We start from the raw sequence: 16,446 nt of genomic DNA, 5'->3' as shown, positions 1-16,446 counted from the left end.
CTTTGTGTTCACCTGTAAACAATTAGCTGCAGTAAATGACCAACATATTTTATGAGTAGTCATTTACTGCACTGATAAACTAATGTTTCAGATTTCAAATTCTTTATTCATGGCAGTCAATAAAGGAGTGTTTTTTTCCACTGTTTTAGTGCTCACTGCTCAATTTCAATGCTTAAATTAAGAATACCTGCATGTTGGCTAAAATTATCTTCAGCTTTATTGTTGGAAGACAATAATCATTTATGATCTTTAAATGTTACATCGCATAATTTTATGGTGTCTGTACTTGTCTTGTAAAGACGGACTCTTAAAGGAGCTTTTCATTCTGACGCAGTACATGAAATTTTTAAAGCCACTTTGCAGCACTTTCTATTTCCTTTTAAGTAAAACCTCATGCCTGATTTTGGTTTGGAGTGTACTCACATTTTCAGTTGAGAAAAAATGCAATAAAGCAACTGAATTGAAAAAAAAAAAAAAACTAATCTGAAAGAAATCAAAGGAAGATTGTGTACTTGTGTACTCCTGCTGTTTTACCTCAACATTAGTAGTTTTGCTAATGACACAATTAAAGGAGCTGAATTACTTTATAAGAAATAGAGAGATGCTGCTGCAGAGATGCATGCTCTCCTCTGCAGCAGCATCCTGATGGGAATCAGACCTGCATAGAAGCAGATACTCCGAAAAACAGCATTGACTTGTCTTGCTTTTAGTGTTGTGGTGAGATTTCTACAGCAAATATCAGAGGAGATTCAGTTGTAGTATATCAGCTTGTGACATTTCGTGGTAACTCTTATCTGTTGCCAAATGCAACAGTATTACTTACAGGTCACTGTAAACTCCTGCAGAGACTGTATAGTGCAGTCACAGCTCTTGTGGGTGCTGATAAAACTCACATTGGCAACAGTGATATCCAGTATTGCACTACTTTTAGCTGAAACAAGCACACTATATTTTACACTTTTTCTTTTATCTCACAGCACAGGGTACATTTTTTGCTTCTAATGGCTCCATGAGGAGTTTGGTACGTACAGCGTATTGTGTCCTCTATGGAATTGTGTTTGTTTATACAGTACCAAGGATGCATGCCTTCCAGTATGTATGCATGCATGTGCGTATGTATGTGTGGAAACATCTACACAGATGTGTATTACTTTCTAATCCTGTGCTGCATCCCTCAGTGGTTTCGCAGAGTCTTATTGGGCAGGATAATTGGCTCCAGTCACTCATTCTGTCACTCAGACCTGCAGCAGATGTGACTTAGAAGCAGAAAAAAACCACACACACACACTTCACCAGCTGCATATACAGAAATACCAGCCTACACTTTTCCCTATAAATGTGCACACATACATGCAGTGCGCGTACACACACTCAGCAGGTTACGCATTCAGGTTTCTGAGGACTGGGACTCTGACATAATTTACTGCCTCAGTGGATCTAACATCCGCTTCCTCTTTCCCAGCACTTCATCTCATCCGGTATTGGCTGCAGTCTTCAAATAACATTAAACATTGCTGTCAGTGTCTTCAGCATTTGAATTAGGTGTGAAAGACTGCACATCGAGGCTGCGTGTGTTTACATTGTGTTTTAGTACACACATCATTTTGGAAGTGTAATTTTTATTCCTAAACTAGGCTCTGAAAGACGCTGAGGATTTTATGGAAGAACCTTTGAGACATTAGATCCCATATCTCACGCTCTGCTTTCCAAGCCCTTAAATAGACACCTTCTGACTTCTTGAGCATCTCACTGCTATCTACCATCACTTCTCCAAGGTCAACCCACGCTTGTCATTATTTTACAAAGACTGACTGATTTCTTTTGTCCTTTTTCTCTGCAGGCACAGAAATCGTGGATAGAAAGGGCATTCAGCAAGAGAGAATGTGTTCATATCATAGTGAGCGCCAAAGACCCCCATAGGTGAGTACAATGTGTGTCTGTGGGAAATTGAGAAAATTGCACTGCTTGTGTTACTGTGCTTGTGTGTAAATCACATAACTGATTATTCAAGCTCTTCAACTGTGTTTTGGATTGAAAAGCACAGTATCTTTTTCTTCATAATTATTGGGGGAAAAAATACCCATAATGGTGTGACAGTCCTCCTCCCACAGAACAGTTTAAAAGCCCTGATTCAACATTGACCTTTTAAAACAAGCCTTGGAGTAACGGCGACATTGACTTCAATTCACATCTATCCTCGATTGTCTCGATTAATGAGACACAATTTTAAGGTTATATATTCAATCCAGAAATGGCTTAGCCTAGTTTAGCTGCTTTATTATAATCTGTGAAGCAGGTTAATGAGGACAAAGAAATATTCATGTTATTTTTGAAATACTGTTTTTTAAGATAGAACCAATGCCCACCATTAAGTCATCAGTGTTTAACATTACTTAAAATGTCCAAGTGAAAACAGGTGAAGATAGGTATTGAACCACCAACCTGAGCATTGTATGACAACCCGCTCTACCCTGTTTCATAGTCACCATAGATATTTCCTGAATTTTGCTCTTTAAAGTCTGCCTCCTTGTTACAACAAACTGAGAGCCAAGTCTAATTCCTGCAGCACCGACCACTCGGCACACTTTTACATACTCACAGGAAAAGCCACTGTTTGCTTGTTAAACAAAATTAACATAACTAGAGGGAAGTCGGCATATGCCAGAAGCAGGAAGAAGGCAAAGAGATGTTCTGCAAGATCAAATCAACTTTTCCTCTTTACTCAAAAACTCTGCGCAGATGTGAAAGCAAGAGGAAAGCAAAGTAGCTTTTGGTAAGAGATGATGGGAACATGAAGTGATAATCAAAGCCTCCTGCCTGCCTTCCTTCAGGAGCTCCCACTCCACCCTGTGAGGTTGAAGTAAAGGATACGAAAGTTGCATTCAGTGCATCTGAATAAGCATACACTCTTGTAATGTATTCAAGACTGTTTGACAAATCTTCTAGTGGCTATTGATGGAAAAGAAAGGAGAACAAGACAGAGGTTTGAAGAAGAATCAACAAAAAAATAAAATATTGCACGGGGCTTTGAATGTATTCATCCTTCTCTCCTTCCAATCAAGAGATAAAAGTCAGATGACAAGCTGCCACTTCAGCTATGCCCACCCTTCACAGCAAGGCACATGACTGTAGCAGATCTCACACTCTTTCTCTCTCCCACTTCCAGTCACACACAATCTCCTTCTCACTCTCGCCTTTCTCCTCCTCACTCCTACAGTATCTTCGCTTGGGGCTCTGTTTTTTTTTTTTTTCAGTTATTCACTGCAATGGAGTGTGTAATACATCAGTCCTAAATTCACTCTGGCTTTCTCCTCTGGTTCAGGTGCTGTTGTGGTCGTCTGATAGGTCAGCATGTGGGCCTGCCACCGGGAATCTCATCCAGTCAGAATGATAAGGCGGAGCGTCTGGCCAAGAATGACAGTCTGTCGGAGAAGTGGTCAATCAGCAAGCACACACAGCTCAGTCCCACCGATGCCTTCGGCACCATTGAGTTCCAGGGAGGAGGACACTCCAACAAAGCCATGGTGACTGCCTTTGTGTTATTACAGCGTGGCATTTTGTCAGCCGCCTCCCGGTCCTGGAACATGCTCAACACACTACCGCAGATGGCAACGTGTGGCCCAGTTTCTGCACGTCCACAACCCTCGCTGAACGTACCCCACCACTGTGCTCTCATGCGCCAGTGAAGGCGGCCAGCCGCAGGCCTGAAGCAAATTATATAGTCACTAAAGCCAATGCAGAGAGTGAGCAAACATAGTTTTTGTGGAGAAGCACAACATCCAGTACTTACTAGTGATGTACAGATCACGAGGAAAGTGTCTATATGACAATGAATTCCCATAGTCAAACATTAATGTTATGCACTCCATGTCAATTATAGATAACCCTGTTATCACACCCTTCACAAACCCCATCCACTGCTTGTCACAAACTATTTTTATCTTCTCCCGTTGTGATAAAGCAAACTACAGCTCTAACTGCACTATATAGTTGGATTAAGATCAAGTTAAAAGATGAAGCTAAGATTAGAAGTTGAAGTTGAAGGTAACAGATCACAACCAGTCATGTGTTGAACTTTTGCACCAGTAACAGTTTTAACAAAAAAAGCACATTTGTGAAATATAGATCGGGATAGTCTCACTGGGACTTTGCTACAAATGTATTGGTGTCAGGAACACCAACTTTGTTTTCACTTGTTATTGCACTGATCATTCACACACTGAAGAAGAAAGGTAAAGTCAGTAAAGACAGTAGATTTATTGTGCAAACAGAAAAGTATTTTGTAACTGAAAGACTGAAAGTTTGTTTGAGTAACTGGCCAATATAACTGTTTTAAACAGAAGTTCAGCAAATCTAAAGGAGTCAGAATTCTTCTTTTGTTGTTTGAGGCTACAGCAGCAACTCTTTTCTTTGAAAAGAGATGTCTGAGGTGACACATGCCAGAATGCAGCAATCCAGAAAATCAATGTTGTGTAGTTTGAAGCCTCTGCATTTGTGTACCTGTCAGCACCTTGATCCAGGTCATAGTCAACACCCTGATACAAACACAAAGAGAACACCTCAGCAGCATCTGAGAAATACTCATCCCACTATAAGGTTGTCGGCATTAACTTGTCAACACCAGGTTTTGCCATCCGACAGCAGCACTTCTTTGGTTGAGTCAGTGCGGTTCTGAAAACTGCAGGCTGGTGTTCAGTGCAAGAAGTTGTGTGAAAGATGGAGGAATAAATGGGAGATTCACAGATGAATCTCATGTTGTGTCGACATGATTCGACAGAAAAGACTGAATGTAAGAGGAGGAGTGCAAAAACGTGGGGACGGTAATGAAAGCGGACAGTGCATAATGACTGAATTTGATCTGAAGATATTTTATGTCAGCCTCAGTAAACAGATGTGGTGTGACAGCATTGGAGTACAGAGAAAGAAAGTGGTGAATGCTCAGCTGACTGAAACAAACTTGCTTGCGTGTGAGTTACACCGGGACTGTGAAAACCGCAAAATATCCCAGTGACTGCAGTGCTTTTGTCTATTAATATAATTCATTAGGGCCAGATACTAAAAGAAAATGACATGGACAAGAGGCCTCATCAAGACTTCTTGTGTACTTTACTCTTACAGTCAATGTTATAATTTATATGGAAGTGCCTGAGGATAATTGAGAAATCAATCAAATTAGTGTAATTATTTCTGAAATACTTATGATTGCTTCAAAATAAAGTATACAGAGACAACTGCAGATAAAATGATTAATTGATCTATTCTAAAAGCAGAATGATGGTACATTGTATTTGCAGAATCTGTGTCGATTATAACCATGGCAACAGAGTCACATTGCATGCACTGTGGCATTCTGGGAATTCAAATGATTAAGTCTGAATTATGTCTGATTTATTCCCAGTGTTAAATTATTCATCCGGACACATGTCAGGTTGGGTTTCGGTGGGTGAATTGGGTAGATAAACAGTTGATCCATAATGCATGTGGCTCTTCAAACATGGCGAGCATCTGTTCTCACTTTTTGTGACTTGAGAAATGAAGCTCTCACACAGTTCTCCAACACTGCTCCATCTCATGTCTTTCAATTTCAGCATTTTGCCTTTATGTCTCTGATTTATCTCACATGCATAAAGATATCCTGTTTGTGTGCACACGTCCTCTTCACCACATATTGCTGCCATGTGTTTGAGCGCGATGTGCAGCTTTGCATCGCTGACACCTCCTCTAATGTTTTGCAGTACGTGCGAGTGTCTTATGACACCAAGCCTGACCTGCTGCTCCACCTGATGACCAAGGAGTGGCAGCTGGATCTGCCCAAGCTGCTCATCTCTGTCCACGGGGGCCTGCAGAACTTTGAACTACAGCCCAAACTCAAGCAGGTCTTTGGCAAAGGGCTCATCAAGGCTGCCATGACAACAGGAGCCTGGATATTCACTGGAGGGGTGAACACAGGTAAAGCACCGGGGCTTAGAGGTGGCTTGAAAGCCCAATGGAGAGCGTTTCTGTTTCTACATCAATCAAGGGTTAACATTGTTTTAAATGGTAGACCCTTGTTTCTTTTTATCCAAATTAAATAGGCACCTCTCTGACAATGAGTCTGTCTTCAATGTCAGATCATGCAAATATAATAACTCTCCTTTACTGTTTTATTCATTTTCAATGAAAATAATGCCAAACAGTCCAGACAGCTCATTTTTAAGTCTGAAAATCTATGAACGTGTGCCGCTTTGTAGTTGTACGGCAAAAATAACTTGCAATTTTTTTGTATTATTGTTTTGTGTTGGCCAGGAGGTACACAGTAGGATTGAATGGTAGAATCTTAATACACTGCATCAATAACAATTGAAGCTAATATAAACCTTCCCAGTAGGATAAAACATAAAACATTACTGAATAGGGGTTTCTTTCTTTGGCAATGCCATGCAGCTGAAGGACTTTGGCCGAGAGGAGCATATGTGAGGACCTTGCACGGAGGAGTGGGAGGGCAGAGTGCATGAAGGCAGTCCTGGAAGCAGCGCCGTTTTAAAGTTCAACAGCAGCAACATGATGATTGAATAACAGTGTGTGATAAAAATAAGATTGGGAAATAAGAAAATTCAGCTAACACACTGACAGCACATGACTAATGTATGAAGGGGTTATCATGTCTGTGGAAAATAGTCTCAGTGTGTAAAATTGAGTTCTACGATGTCTCTGATCTCTCTAAGCTTTAGGGAGTGGCGAGACCTCTAAACATAGACGCCTACTTTCCCTTTGCACATTTTATCAGCATTTTCTTGACATTGTCCACATAGAATAATTTTTAACTCCTGTGGGTTTTGTATATATTGCGTTACCTTCCAGATACTGTTAGTGACGTGTATGCTGCAGCCTTTCAGTACATACCACTCACTGTTGTGTACAAGGTCGGAAACCAAAGTCCTTTGATTCGATTACAATAAGTTTACCTGACTTCGATAAGAAGACGTGAGCCTATCATGTCTACTTAGTAACAAAATAGGAGACATGAAAAGAAACTATACAGTGTTGGATGTTGTGACGTGCCCTCTGAATACAGAATGGAAGAGAGAGTAAGATTTAGTGACAGAATGGGTGCAGTGGCAAGAAAGAGGAAGAGAAAGGGTCTGAATAATGGATGGATGGTTGGATTGGAGGGACAGTGGGTGGAGGTAGAGAAAGAATAAATGTCAGCAGGAGAGATGGGATAAGATGGCCTCCAGGTCTGACTGCTCCTCCCCTGAGGAAAACAAGAAGAAGCCCGGAGCTACAACCTGTCTCGGTTTGAAGCTGGTTGGATGTATATGTGCATGCGGGTGTGCACGCGCATGTGATTGCCGAAACATTACAGTTGAGGACTTGTCAGACTTGTGTGGAAAAGTAAGTCTCAATAAAGAAAAAAAAAATATTGTACCTTAAGGTGAAACCATTTTTCAAGGTAGAACTGTATCAATTTGGCTTTAGGATTACATTACGTCTGCAAGAAATAAATGTAAGTCAAAGCAATGTCCCTGAAAGGCATACAAAATATAATGTGTGTGAGCGTCTGTGGGTTTATACGGACGTGTACATTTGCCCCGGCTGCCATGTTTCTGTCTCCCGCACTTAATAGATTCTTTTTTTTATCAGTCACAGCAGAGTGTATCATCATCTGACTTTAGGCACTGTATTGATTGTGACAAACCATACTTCTCTCTCTCTCTCTTTCCGTGCCATTCTCCATAACACTCTTAAACATTAATGCACACACACACACACACACACACACACACACACACACACACACACACACACACACACACACACACACACACACACACACTTACACACTGAAACACAGGGGTGATTCGCCATGTGGGCGATGCACTGAAAGACCACGCTTCCAAGTCCAGAGGGAAGATATGCACCATTGGCATCGCTCCGTGGGGCATCGTCGAAAATCAAGAGGATCTTGTCGGTAAAGATGTAAGTGTGCGAGAAAACCCAGCCTGTGTGAAGCAGTAACAACAGCCCACGCAGTGACTGCTGTAGCATGTTTGTTTATGTGTCTATATGTTAAAAATATCACACGCAGTCCACACTTGTCAGTGCCTGTAAATTGCAGTCGACAGCTTATTAGCGGAGATGCTGAGTAAGCCATTCTGGTCTGTGATAAAACTCTTTCACAGTGCGCTGGACAGCTGGCAGAACCACACGAGACTGCGGCATACATGCTGACTCATTGAAATCTCAGGGAATCAATGTTATGTTATAGTTAAATTTTCATCAGAGCGTGCCCAACTCTGTCCGGCTGAACAAGTGAAGCAGAGCCGACTGAAGTTGGCGGTTAAAATGAGATGATTAAGTGTGGAGGCTCTGTTTTTATGCTGGCTTTGTTCATACTGTATGGTTGATGACCAGATGAGTTCACCTCACATTGTCAGGTGCTGCCCCAGAATACCATAACTCAGCTACTGAGAGACTTATATACTGTAGCAAAAATATTTTCATGTTTTTCCAGTGCATTTTTACAACAATGCAAATTATTTCACAATCGATGAAGAGTTCGGTATTCGAACAGACACAATATAGACATTTAAAAGTAGTTGTCAGAATTTTTGCTGGACAAATATCTCAACTTTTAAAATTGGTGCTTGCTGCTTACTGAATGTCCTGTAATTGAATTGCGAGTATTGCCTCTATGTTAGTGTTTCTCTCGGGTGTTGTAAATTATTGAATTCACAGAACCTGTTTGTAATTTCAGTAACCATTAAATATTTGGAGGCTCTGAAACCAAGCCATACTAATACTGTGGATATTGTTTTTCCAACTCTGTGTAGTTTTTGTCGAGGTCAAGGACCTTAAATATCCAAGTATTACTCTCAACAAGGAAACTGAAATACAACATCGCTACTAATTGCAAAAATAAAAGCAATTATTTGATGCAAAACCCATTAAATGTAGACAGCTAAAGGTGAAATAATGCCACTATCATATTACATGGGGGGAAAGACTCATAGGGCAGGTTAGAATCTTACCTCATCTCTGAATGAAAGAATTCAAACTGTCACATGTTGATGTATCAGCGACACTTTGCTTTCCTTTGGTTAGGTGGTGCGTCCATACCAGACCATGTCCAACCCTCTGAGCAAGTTGACGGTTCTCAACAGTCTCCATTCCCACTTCATCCTGGCCGACAACGGCACCACCGGCAAGTACGGCGCTGAGGTCAAACTACGACGCCACCTAGAGAAACACATCTCGCTACAGAAGATCAACACACGTGAGTCCAATTTGCCATATCTGTCTGCATCGGGCCATTGCCAAACTGACCTATTTCCCCTAAATTAGAATGGGTGTTTTCAAATGATTCAGGAAGAGATAAGAGCATAATGAAGCTGTAATCCTCGTTTTTTTTCAACGACATCACCACAGGTTAATTGGGTTCACTAATTTTTATAGCCGCAACCAGACTAAAATTATCATCACCTGCTTTGTACCGAACACACGGTGTCAGACTGTGTATTTTTAGTTGGCGAGATATAACTAGACGAGCCTTTGAAAGTGTCCCTCCCTTCAGGAGGGATTTTTTTTTTTTTTTCAAAGCTTCTTGACAGCCTAGATGAACCCTCTCCTCAAATGAATCTGCTTGATAATCACAGTGTTCATGTTCTGGGATGCCAGCAGCTACAATACCAGCTAACAAGCATTGACGTAATACTGAGCACAAATCAATTCTCAAATAAGGCGAAGCAAGACTGTCCTGCTAGCACTTCAATGGCAATCATTAAAAATTTTCTTTTTTTATTCTTGACGAGCAAAATTTGTCAGAACATGACATATTTCAAGGCATTTTGAAGCACTAAGCTGAAACTGCTGTTTTATTTATTTTTGAATCTCCTGATAGACACTAGAATGATGTTATATTGTAACATATTTCAGTCAGAATTCACCTGATTAAATTAGGTTTGTGCAGCTCTCTCTGTCACTTCTCGATTTGTTGCATCAAGAAATCCTGCTAATGTGTATCTGAGGTTGGCGTGATTGAATTTAGAATTTTCGATTATGTGCCCTAACACCTCACTTGCTATGTCCTCTGTGCATTTTTGGCTTAGTGTCGCAGGTTCATCCGCCGCTGAGCTCTTGTCACATTGCATTTCTCTGTTTTCAATTTTCACATTGAACCTTAGCTAGGAACTGAGTGGATTTGCATGAGTACAAAATGCATTTCGGTCTTTTTTTCTCTCTCACACTGTCTCATTCTCTCTTTGAAACACAGACACACAAACACACGTCGTCTCTGTGATCCCTTTTAAATGCGTCTCTCAATAGCCTCTTGCGGCATTGTTTAGAATGAGGTGGGAACAACCCTGAGAAATGTTTGCAGCCGTGATTTATTTGTTATTACATTCTTGTGCTGTCAACATAAAGCCATTTGGAAATAGTTTCCCCGGGGTTTGGTTGACACAAATATACACTTTCATATCAGTGCTTATTTAAAAACAGCAGACTGTGAGAGAGTCAGTTTTGCCACATGGATCTAATGACACTGCAGTGATTCTCACCTTTGTTTTGTCAACACTATTATTGTTCCCTGTCAGATCACTGAAGCTTCTTCATAGTGAGTTTATAATGGCAAATGTAAAATTCACTCTTTTGCAACTTTGCACCACTTGTCTCCTAACTGCTCAGTTTGATGGATCCTCGGGTTTAAAGGACACTCTCTTGATCCTTCACACTCCCTCTATGTGGCTTATGGACTTCCCTTTGTCATCCTATGCCTGGAATTATACAAACGGGGCTGGGAAGGCAAAGGGACGCCCAGTTGTCACGCAAGCATCTGATAGCCCATCTTTAATTTTTATTTATCCTGTTGTACATGTATCCATGGTGAATACTAGTATTAATTGAAGTCTAGCATGAGGTGGTAGGTAACTGTATGATGACATGATGGTATATAGTGATAGTGTGTAGCAAATATGCCGAATAACTAAAGTTCCCCAGCTTGAATTAGCATATTTCCCCTGTGATAATATACACTCCTGCTGCCTTCCAATGTCAACCACTGGCTTGTTAGATTTGGTTGTGACTTGCTGCCTCTTTGCGTTAGCTCTGTGATGGGGGAATACCCTGTGTACCCTAAACCCCGGGCTGTAGAGCAGCTATAGACAGATGATGGATGGACAGGAGAGCATGTGTGCTGCATATCAGCTGCTAACCTTAACCTCAGCACTGTCTGAGGTTGTGCTGATAACCAGCTTTAGCTTTATAACCTGCCACACGGCCTGGTGACTCGCCTGTGGTGGCGAAGTGCTCTGGCAAACAAAATGAATACATTAAACTCAATCGAGCATCGGTACATACAGTATCTATGAATAGCATGAAGTGATGCGACTCGTGTCAGGAGCCAGATTTTCTCAAATGAAAGACGTTTAAAGCAGAAATATTAAGCAGTTAATATAAAGTTTCAGCACACATACGCAGCGTGTGTGAACATATATTCCTTTGTGTCATTCCTCTCTTCAAGGTGTGCAGACGAGGCTAAATCCTTGATTTGATTGTCTGTCCACAGTCAATCGAGAAAAGCATCAATTTTCCTCACAGCAGGGTAGCCTGAAGTGGTGCTAGGGAAAGGAGTGAAAAAGTGCTGAGGGCAGAGACACACTTTAGTCTGAATGGCTCAACGTACGTATTGTTGACCACACATACCCACCAGGTCATTTATACTCTGTAACACACAGTCCCATATTTTGCATACAAACGCCAGATGAAAGAAGTGCAGTGCATAGATATGTCTAATCTCCCCTTGTGGTTTGTTTTTTTTTAATGTCTGTGCAATCCTTTTGCTAATCCTCCTGTGCTTGTGTGCATTTCCTTGCAGTGGCTGCCGCGATGTGACGACACTGTCGCAACCAGATTTACTTCACAATATTATGACATAGATTTTCAAATCAATCCTGTATACCACATATTGAGGCATAGAAAATGTTGTACAGAAAATAATTTCTCTCTTAAATGTTATTTGTCTTTTGTCATTTGTAATTTCTCAGAAATCCTGCTACATTTTTGCACCTTGTTCCACCTGATATGTCTGGTTTGTTCTACACATTGTGACCTTCCATCTGGAGTTATATGAGCACCCTTGGCACCTGTCAAAACTTGACAAAATTAGGCCATAGAAAAGATATAGTTGATTGCTGTTCCAAGTTTGTACAATGGCGATTGCCCTGTTTTCCATAAGAATACCGTATTTTCCGGACTATTGAGCGCAGCTGGATATAATCCACACCCACAAAATCTGAAAAGAACATAGTACATATATAGGCCGCACTTGACTAAATGCCGCAGGTGTCCAGGTTGTAACAGGGCAGGAATTTCACTGCGGGAATCCAGGGAATGCTCATATTTTCATCAATTCTCGCAAATCTGTTTTTCATAGTTCATAGCTGGAAATTCCTGCTCACAGCGCTGTGTGTGTGTGTGTGTGTGTGTGTGTGTGTGTGTGTGTGTGTGTGTGTGTGTGTGTGTGTGTGTGTGTGTGTGTGTGTGCGCGCGCACGCGTCGTCCACCTGCTGCGGAGAAGCCCGCAGAGAGAGATAGAGTGACAGAAAGAGAAAGAGAAGTACACAATCACAGGGTTTTATCTGTTGATAAAATGTTTTATCGGTTATTTGCTGATTTTGATTCTAAGGAGGAACATTTCTCAGCCATGGAGTCCAGCAGGGCAGCATTACGTAATGCACCTAAACACATCACTCACGGCCGCCAGCTACTGGAGTTCTGGACCACAGAAAGCAGCACAAGACAAGGTCACAAAAAGCAGAGTTGTCACTTTTAGGGCAAGTTTTGGAAAAGCAAAGGTGCTCAAAACAGCACATGTGGAACTAGAATCTGTTGGCAGGAAGGCCGTTAACCTGTAGAAATCCATAAATTAGCCACGTAATTTTATAAGCCGCAGGGTTCAAAGCATGGGAAAAAAGTAGTGGCTTATAGTCCGGAAATTACAGTACATTACATCACAGCGATATTTTAACGACTATCCTAGTTATGCTGTGTGCTTTTCTGTGTGGAGCTATGTTACAAAAATTTCCCTCTGGGATCAATGAATTCTATTCTATTCTATTCTATTCTATTCTATTCTATTCTATTCTATTCTAACACTGAGACCTGTAACGATAAATTTCATGAATGCTCATAGCTCATCGCTGGTGAGATGCCATTTGCATCAAAGCCATACTATGATGCTGACCTGGTGAAATGTCGAGCGCTGAATTGTTCAGAAATGCTGTCTCCTTAGGAGCAACAGGCTTTTACCAACTTTAAAGTGAAGTTGTGAGACTTCAGATTGCACTTTTGATTCTTGTGAAATAAAGTCAGCATTGCATTAAATGTGAACACTGCCACTATATACTCTATTTCCTTGCATACTAAAACAAAGGAAAAATGTTGAGTTTGTACTTATAGACCATAAAGCTATCAGCCCAGTTCCGATTAAATTAAACTGAATATGTCCCATAAACTCAACTGACTAAACTAAAGATCGCGAGGATTTCAAGCAGGTAGCCTGGGAGGCTTCAGATGGGAAGAGTTCATGCGTGACCACGATTTACTGCATAATTAAGTGCGAACGCAACTGTTGACTCTGAAAATGCTGAATGTCCACACAGACGCCCGAGGGAATATTTCTTTGATCTCTTCCCCATTTCCTGAAACTGGTAAAAAGCGGGTGAGCCAAGGAAGAAGAAAAATCAATAAAATGATTGGCACCATTCAGCACTGTTGGTTCAATCACCGCACAGCCCTTTTGACATGTCTCAAGCTGAATGCCTTTTAATCAGACACCTGCTGCAAAGGGAGGAAAATGGACACTGTTAGAGGGGAGAGTGAGAAAATGAAGACACAGAAAGGGGATTGAGGGCCCACAGAGAGAGAGAGAAGGGAGTTATGTTACGGGCAAAGGAAGTGAGACGCAGCTGATGCAAGCACCGACACAAGGCATTACTGCGAGGTGAAAGAGAAAAAGTGAAAAGACAGTGGAAGAATAATAGGTTTCATCCATGAATGTTTTCTTATTAAACCGAACAAGAGGTAAATAAGAACACCTTGCATCTTGTTGACCGTGGCTCTTCGGTTTTTTTTTTACACAGAGAAGGATTTAAATATAAACACACATGCCAGGCTAAATCAGGATGGAGAATCTTCATATAGATAAGGTGTTTGACAATGAAAAATTCATACTTCAGAAAGCTATCTTCCCTTTCACCTGAATCGCTTAGAATATGAGAAAAAGTGCCTGAGTACAGTGAGGATGTGTGCACGTGTAGGTGCAGGCATGGGAGTGCTACTGTTTAACCTTCACTGACCCTGCTGCAGCTGTGGTTTCATTAATCACAGCATACGTGAAAGAAGTGGCCGGGGTAATTGAATCCAGAACCAGTAAGACCTTGCGTTGCAGATTAGCTGCGACATTATGACCTCCAGCAGCACATGTAGAAGAAATTACAGTTAAGCTATGGTGCGTGGAAACTCAAGAGGGCTGCACCACTCTCCTTTTAACCCTTTATCAGACAAATGGTTTGATCACGTTTCCATTTCTTCACATTCCTTCCAATGATAAGTTAGTGTCAACTGTAGAATACATTAAAAAAGGGGGGGCATTTTTATTGAACATTGCTGGAAATAACACTTACATTACTCACATTACTATTTTCTTTGGTGGCTTTAATAAGTCACACAGCTTTATTCTCACTTTTTGAGCTCCTCCGATTAACCTTTTTTTTCCCACCCTATCCTTTAACTTGACTGATCCAATCAGACTCTACCAGTAGGAGTGTATTACATAATGTAATCCCGTAATTATACTGTTCAAACAATTCCACCCGGATACTATTGAAATATTTACATATTAATTGTGGACTTAATCGTGAATTAATGTTCAGTTTCCATGAGCCCTCTGATCCGTGGCGGTGATGCTGCTGCATTGATCACTTTTTACATCGCCGGAGTTGAGCTGGTGCTGTGGGAGTGAACCTTTAGATAAAAAACATTTACAGCCATGAGACTATAGACAAACGGAGGCAGTCTAGGTACAATTGAAGCCATTCCGTGGAGAGGTGTGTTCATGCACTAACGGATACACAAAACATGTCAAAATAATGAACATGAACTGCCAGAGTGTTCCGCCCTGTGGTGGAGAGATAACAGAGTTAGAAGTGAGCTGGATCAAGACCTGATCCCGCTATGGTTCCAGGTTGAGGACGTGCATGGATGGCAACATGTCATGTGTGTGGAAACAAGCTGAGTGCATGATCAGCAATGTGAAATGTGGTCTTTTGGAACTCTAGTGGTTTAAGACATTGCAGAGAAGGTCAGGACTGTTCAAGAAAGAAAAGTGTGCAGTGGACAAAAAGCTGATTTGATGAGCATTTTTTTTATATACCTCCTATTTTTAGGCTTTGACCTATTAACTGCAGGCTTCCAGCAACTTGGACCTCATGAGTTTTGCGGTCGGGCCTTTTCTTGTTTATAGAACTCAGCGTTGTCTAACGTGTTTTGTGATGTCAGCACCTTATTAGTGTTCCACGAACAGGACTGCACAGTGGTGTATTGGATAGTAGTCCCTAGATCTAAACTGGGCTTGAGGTCTTGTGTGTGTGTGTGTGTGTGTGTGTGTGTGTGTGTGTGTGTGTGTGTGTGTGTGTGTGTGTGTGTGTGTGTGTGTGTGTGTGTGTGTGTGTGTGTGTGTGTGTGTGTGTGTGTGTGTGTGTGTGTGTGTAGGCTTTCTCCTTGGGATTTTCTCCCACAGTTTAAAAACAGGCATTAAAGTTTAATTAATCTCATGTTCTATACTTTCTAACATCCATTGTCATGGTTGGTATTAACTTGAATTGAATGTTACACAGGTATCTGAATAAAATTACATTAAAATGTCCCATAAGACATAAGAAAGTTTGCTTTACGGCTTCACAACATTTGGACTGGGCTGTTCCTGATGGTCGCCACATGAATCAATATATAATTAGTGGAAGTGCAAAGAAACTTGCTGTCTTGTTACTTGTCATATGCAGTTGGAAATAAATCTAACTCATGTTTTATCACCATTCTTTGTTAATTCTGAGATTTAAACAAAATCAAACAGTTGATTTTAAATATAAGTATATATAAAAGCCTTTACTGGTGTCCATCAGATGTATGTAGTTGTAAAACGGTAAGGAATTAGGTAGAGTACTTGAATAAATGCGCTTAGTTTTTTTACAACCGCATTGAAAGTTGAAACAAGGTGACTACACAGGAGGGAACCGTAGCATTTGTGGCATGTTTATTGTTGCTTTTATGGTTCACTTAAAACCGGTGAGGAGTGGAAATATATTGTAACTCATTAGTCGCTGAAGCAAAGTTACACAAGCTGAATCCAAAATGTTTTGGCAAGGACGAGTCAAACCGTCACACAAGAACTGGATTAAAAGCCATATA

At 41.0% G+C, this 16,446-nt stretch overlaps 1 protein-coding gene across 6 annotated transcripts in view; it reads left to right on the top strand.

The window, feature by feature from the left end:
• trpm3 (transient receptor potential cation channel, subfamily M, member 3) overlaps positions 1–16,446 on the top strand; it is a gene marked incomplete at both ends in the record, with an annotated part of 151,527 nt that overhangs the window by 81,925 nt on the left and 53,156 nt on the right. For all 6 annotated transcript variants that reach the window (XM_080498788.1, XM_080498789.1, XM_080498787.1 and 3 more), the window contains 5 exons: positions 1,841–1,920; positions 3,323–3,524; positions 5,736–5,949; positions 7,835–7,959; positions 9,085–9,256. In XM_080498788.1, coding sequence (XP_080354914.1) covers positions 1,841–1,920; positions 3,323–3,524; positions 5,736–5,949; positions 7,835–7,959; positions 9,085–9,256 — 793 coding nt within the window. The remainder of the gene's footprint in view (positions 1–1,840; positions 1,921–3,322; positions 3,525–5,735; positions 5,950–7,834; positions 7,960–9,084; positions 9,257–16,446) is intronic.

Source organism: Blennius ocellaris (genome assembly GCF_963422515.1).
Source record: "Blennius ocellaris genome assembly, chromosome: 7".
NCBI lineage: Eukaryota > Metazoa > Chordata > Actinopteri > Blenniiformes > Blenniidae > Blennius > Blennius ocellaris.
Note: the sequence above shows the minus strand (reverse complement) of the source record. Positions and strands in the feature narration are given on the sequence as shown.